This window comes from Daucus carota, chromosome 1 (assembly GCF_001625215.2).
Source record: "Daucus carota subsp. sativus chromosome 1, DH1 v3.0, whole genome shotgun sequence".
Taxonomy (NCBI): domain Eukaryota; kingdom Viridiplantae; phylum Streptophyta; class Magnoliopsida; order Apiales; family Apiaceae; genus Daucus; species Daucus carota.
Window position 1 is genome coordinate 15,511,583 of NC_030381.2, and position 5,942 is coordinate 15,517,524.

The 5,942-nt window shown below is 40.9% G+C and overlaps 1 protein-coding gene across 1 annotated transcript; it reads left to right on the forward strand.

Annotated features, from left to right (window-relative positions):
• Positions 1 to 1,009: 1,009 nt before the first annotated feature.
• Positions 1,010 to 3,178, forward strand: LOC108203455 (uncharacterized). Its single transcript, XM_017372389.1, has 2 exons — positions 1,010 to 1,642; positions 1,751 to 3,178. The coding sequence occupies exons 1-2, from the start codon at positions 1,010 to 1,012 to the stop codon at positions 3,176 to 3,178; spliced, it is 2,061 nt and encodes a 686-aa protein (XP_017227878.1).
• The last annotated feature ends 2,764 nt before the right edge of the window (positions 3,179 to 5,942 follow it).

Here is a 5,942-nt window from a genome sequence, read left to right on the forward strand (position 1 = left end):
AGTCCTTCCCTCAGTGGAACCCTATTGCCACTACTCAGTATCCCCCTTCTGGTTTCGAGGCCGAGTCCAGCTCTAGACCCCGCATAGTCCGCAGATCCGTATCTGCTGTTCGTGACTTTCCACCCGGGTGTGGGCCGTCTGCTGTTAGACCACCTGGGCGGCCACTTGTGTCACCACCTATGTCGCCATTTATGCCACCACCCATGCCATCACCTGTGCCACCACCCATGCCATCACCTGTGCTGCCACGGATTCCATCACCTACCTATCCCTCGGGTATCAGGTCTCCTATTCCTTATCATGTGCATCAGGCTGTAGATAGGACCTTTATCAGGGAGCACAGCCCCACTTTAGCAGCCCATCTTAATCAGATTCCTATTGGACCTTACCTGGGCGTCCGAGTACCATCCCCAAATATCCAGGCCCGAGTGAGAGCATTGACCCAGGCTGCCATAGCGAGAGCCCGTCAGGTGGAGCCCTATGCTAGTCCCACAGCTAGGGCAGTGCATTATCAGCACTTAGTGGATTGGTTGGTTTTTGAGCTGGGATCTATTGGGGGTAATGACTAGATGTTGTGTTTTTGGGAGTTGTGACTGTTAGGATCCGGACTAGCGTGTCTTGTAGAGTTCGGAATCCTATAGTTTTCTTTTCAGTTGTATGTTGTAGTAGCAGTATTTTTGTTGTATATTCGGATAGTGGTTGTGTATTGTAGTAGTTGTATAGTTCTTGTACCATATTCTTTCTAGCATGTATTAGGTAGTGTACTGTTGTTGGATTGTATTTCTTTCAGCTTTGCATCTGGATATTGTACGGTTGTGGTTATATATTCGTTTTATCGTTGTATCATTTTCATTGCACTGTTATTCTTGTTGTTGTTATCATTGTTATTGTTATTTCTGTTGACGATATTGTTGGTTTAGCTACTCATTATAATCAGATCCCAACAGATATAAAATTTGGGTAAATTTTTAATAAAACTGAATTTTTCTCTTTTAAAATGTTTCAGAAAATGCCACCAAAGAAAACAAACCATTCAAATTCTTCTGGTAATGAGTCTGTTGGGGGCTCTGCTATGAATGATATGCTGGACATGCTGCGCCAGCAATCTGTCCAAATGGCTCAGCAGCAGCAACAATTTCAACAACAGCAACTCCAATACCAACAGCAACAACAACAGCAGCAGTTGATACAACAGCAACAACAGCAAATCCAGCAGCAACAGCTGCAAATGCAACAACAGACCTTTCACAGGAGGCCAAATCAGACCACTAGTTTCAAGACTTTTCAGTCAGTGAAGCCCCCGGAGTTTAAAGGTGAGATGGATCCTGTAGCTGCAAGTTTGTGGCTTAAGGAAATGGAGAAAGCCTTCACTTTGACCCAGGTAAGTGATGAGCTTAAAACTGAGTATGCTAGTTACTTTCTTAAAAATGAAGCTAATTATTGGTGGGAGTCTACCCGGGCATTGGAAGGAGAAGGTCCTGTTGCATGGACTAGATTTACAGAGTTGTTTTTGAATGAGTATTTCCCGAGTAGTTTGGTGAATCAAATGGAAATTGAATTTCTGGAGTTGAAACAAGGTGAAAGGAGTGTGACGGAGTATGAGAATAAGTTTACAGAACTTGCTCGCTTGGTGCCAGTGTATGTAAGCACAGAGTCTTAGAAGGCTAAAAGGTTTCAGCAAGGGTTGAATCCTGAAATTAGGAGTGGAGTTGTAGCTTTACAACTCACCTCATATACTTCGGTAGTTCAGGCTGCGTTAGTTATAGAAAGTGATCGGAAGCTAGCTGCCAAAGAAAAAGGCGACACAAAGAGGAAATTTGATGATGTTGGGAATAAGTCTGAATCAGGGGGACCCAGCCAACGGTTTCAAGGAAGGATTGGAAGGAATAGGAATCATGGATTTCGTAGGCAGAATTTTCCCCCAGCTAGACCCAGTACCACTTCAGTTGGTTCCAGCCAAAGCAGGTTCCCGAAATTCCCGGTTGTAGATTGCAAACGATGTGGAAGGAAGCATAGTGGATCGTGTAAGACGGGCGTGGAATGTTTCAGGTGTGGACAGAAAGGTCATTACTCGACGGAATGTAGGGTAGAGAATCCAGGAATAACGTGCCACAAGTGTGGAAAGGTGGGTCATATGGCCAAGAATTGTAGGAGCAACACCCAGAATAGTGTTGGAGGCAGCTCGTCTCAAGGACCAGCTAATAATACTACAAGGGCCAGAACTTTTAAGATGACCAAGAAGTCTACTCCTCAGGATTCTGATGTAGTTGCAGGTACGCTTTCTCTTAATTTCGTACCTGTTAAAGTTTTGTTTGATTCTGGAGCATCTAAGTCATTTATATCCAAGGGTTGTGTAAGTAGAATGGATTTAATGTTGGAAGATTTACCTGAGTCTTTAACCATAGAAGTGGCCAATCAGGATAAGGTCTTAGTAAGCCAGTTTTGTCCCAAATGTCAACTAGAAATCTTAGGCCATTCATTTCTAGTTGATTTGATACCCTTTGAGTTAGGAGAATTTGACGTGATCTTAGGAATGGATTGGTTGTCTCTACCTAAGGCAAAGATTGATTGCAAGAAAAAGAAGGTGATTATATTTACAGAGGACAATGAAAAGGTTGTTTTTCAAGGACAGAGACAAGAAAAGAAATTTCTCTCGATTATGCAAGTAAAGAAACTGCTAAGACAAGGTTGTGAAGCCTATCTAGCCCATGTTCTGGATACCAAGAAGGAAACCCCAAAATTAGAAGAGATTCCCGTAGTAAGGGAATACCCGGAAGTGTTCGCTGAGGAATTGCCAGGATTACCACCGGATCGGGAAATAGAGTTTTCTATTGATTTAGTGCCTGGAGCTGAGCCAGTGTCGAAAGCGCCATATCGGATGGTCCCAATAGAGATGAAAGAATTGGCTAAGCAACTTCAAGAATTGTTGGATAAAGGAGTAATTAGACCGAGTGTATCCCCGTGGGATGCTCCGGTACTGTTTGTGAAGAAGAAGAATGGTACGATGAGATTATGCATCGATTATAGGGAATTGAATAAGTTGACTATTAAGAATAAGTATCCCTTACCCAGGATTGATGATTTGTTTGATCAGCTAAAGGGAGCCTGTTGTTTCTCTAAGATTGACCTGAGATCTGGATACCATCAGTTAAAGATTAAACCTGAAGATATACGATGAACCGGATATGGACAGTTCCAATAAGATTTCATTCTTGAACAAAAATCCATTTCTTGATTTATTTCATCTATTTCATGACCGGAACATGGGAGGATACCAAAGACAGCATTTAGAACTAGATATGGACATTATGAGTTTTTGGTGATGTCGTTTGGGCTTACAAATGCCCCAGCTGCTTTTATGGATTTGATGAATCGAGTATTCAAGGAGTACTTGGATAAGTTTGTAATTGTTTTTATTGATGATATTTTAATCTATTCAAGGACTGAGGAAGATCATGCAGAGCATTTGAGGATTTCCTTGCAGAGGCTAAAGGAGAAGCAGTTATATGCTAAGTTTTCAAAGTGTGAATTCTGGTTGGAGGAGGTTCAATTTTTAGGGCATGTGGTTAGTAAAGATGGTATTAAAGTAGATCCCGCAAAGATTGAAGCTGTATCAAAGTGGGAACAGCCAAAGAACCCAACGGAGAAAAGAAGTTTTCTTGGATTGGCTGGTTACTATCGGAGATTTGTTAAAGATTTCGCCAAGATAACCACTCCATTGACAAAGTTGACTAGAAAGAACGAGAAATTTATTTGGGATGAGAAATGTGAGGAAAGTTTTCAAGAATTGAAAAAGAGGTTAGTAACAGCTCCAGTGTTAGCATTGCCAGATGAAGGAGGTAATTTTGTTATTTACAGTGATGCTTCTTTGAAGGGTTTAGGTTGTGTATTGATGCAGCACGATAAAGTTATTGCATACGCGTCTAGACAACTGAAACCCCATGAGCAAAAGTACCCAGTTCATGATTTGGAGTTGGCAGCAATTATTTTCGCTTTGAAGCTGTGGAGACATTATTTGTACGGAGAGAAGTGCGATATCTATACGGATCATAAGAGCTTAAAATATATATTTACTCAAAAGGACTTGAATATGAGACAAAGAAGGTGGTTGGAATTGATTAAGGATTATGATTGTTCTATTAACTACCACCCAGGTAAAGCTAATGTAGTGGCAGATGCATTGAGTAGGAAGGAAAGATTAAATCTGATGGGAATCGCTGATGAACTGTCAAAGGAATTGGAAAAGTTGAAGATTGAAGTTCAAACTCCAGGGAGTCATAAGGAGAGTTCGCATGAAATTATATTTCAGCCAGAGTTATTAGAAAAGATTAGAAGATGTCAAGAAGAAGTCATGGATCAAGCCCCAGATAGTTTGACTGGTGAAGAAATTAGCACCCAAAAAGACAGAAACGGTATACTTAGATTTTCTTCCAGAATTTGGATTCCAAATGTACCTGAGTTGAAGAGTGAAATTTTGCAAGAAGCTCATAGTTCTAGATTCTCAATTCATCCAGGAAGTACTAAGATGTATCAAGACTTGAAGGAAAACTACTGGTGGCCAGGAATGAAGAAAGAGATAGCAGATTGGGTCAGTAAATGTCTAACCTGTCAGAAAGTGAAGGCGGAACACCAGAGACCAAGTGGATTGCTGCAACCTCTAGAGATTCCCCAATGGAAATGGGAAGAGATTGCAATGGACTTTGTAGTTGGCCTACCGAGAACCCGATCAAACCACGATGCTATTTGGGTGATTATCGATAGATTAACTAAATCCGCGCATTTTCTCCCTATCAATGAAAGGTATTCCCTAGAGAAGTTAGTTAAGTTATATTTGGATGAGATTGTGACTAAGCATGGAGTTCCTGTAGCAATTGTATCTGATCGAGATCCAAGATTTAATTCGAGATTTTGGTCTAAGTTTCAAGAGTGCTTAGGAACCAAGTTAAAGATGAGTACTGCATACCATCCTCAGACAGACGGGCAAAGTGAAAGGACAATTCAGACTATAGAGGATATGTTAAGAGTTTGTGTGTTGGATTTCAAGGGAAATCGGGATGATCACCTACCATTAATAGAGTTTTCTTATAATAATAGCTATCACGCCAGTATTGGGATGCCACCTTATGAAGCACTATATGGTCGTAAGTGTCGATCCCCTCTCTACTGGGAAGAAGTGGGTGAAAGAAAGTTATTAGGTCCTGAGCTAGTTCAGCAAACCAAAGAAGCAGTATTGTTAATTCGTGAAAGGTTAGAAGCAGCTCAAAACAGGCAGAGAAAGTACGCAGACGAGCATCGAAAAGATATGGATATAGAAGTCGGGTCAGTAGTATTACTTAAGGTCTCGCCATGGAAAGGATTGGTCAAATTTGGTAAGAAGGGTAAGTTGAGTCCTAAATATATCGGACCATTTGAAGTCTTAAGAAAGGTGGGTAAAGTCGCTTATGAGTTAGCCTTACCGCCTCAATTTCAACATATTCATAATGTCTTCCATGTGTCCATGCTGAAGCCATATGTTCCTGGTTCAAACCAAGTCATTGAGTATGAACCAATCGAGATTCAGCCAGACTTGACCTACATAGAACAACCAGTTCAGATTCTAGATCGCAAGGAGCGAGTTCTTAGGAACAAGACTACTCCGATAGTAAGAGTGCTTTGGAGGAATCCCCGTGTAGAAGAGTCTACCTGAGAACTAGAGTCAGAGATGTTAGACAGATATCCTCACTTGTTCAGTTAGTCCAGATTCTGAGGGCAGAATCTTTTTAAGGGGGGAAGGCTATAACGATCTGTAAATTTGTAAATATTTAATAAATAAAGTATTATCTGGTTATTATGTGCTCAATATTATCTGATGGTGTTGTGATTATATTCCCGAGAGTCGGTGTATTTCATTTTTATTTGGTTGTCGAGCCGTGTTATCGATTTCTATTTATTATGGACTTTAT

What these genes read in the sequence shown, in the direction of transcription:
- LOC108203455 (XM_017372389.1), top strand. Translation starts at nt 1,010, where the DNA reads ATGCCACCAAAGAAAACAAACCATTCAAATTCTTCTGGTAATGAGTCT. An exon ending in CTCGCTTGGTGCCAGTGTAT is followed by an intron (nt 1,643 to 1,750) that starts GTAAGCACAGAG and finishes TCGGTAGTTCAG; the next exon opens with GCTGCGTTAGTTATAGAAAG.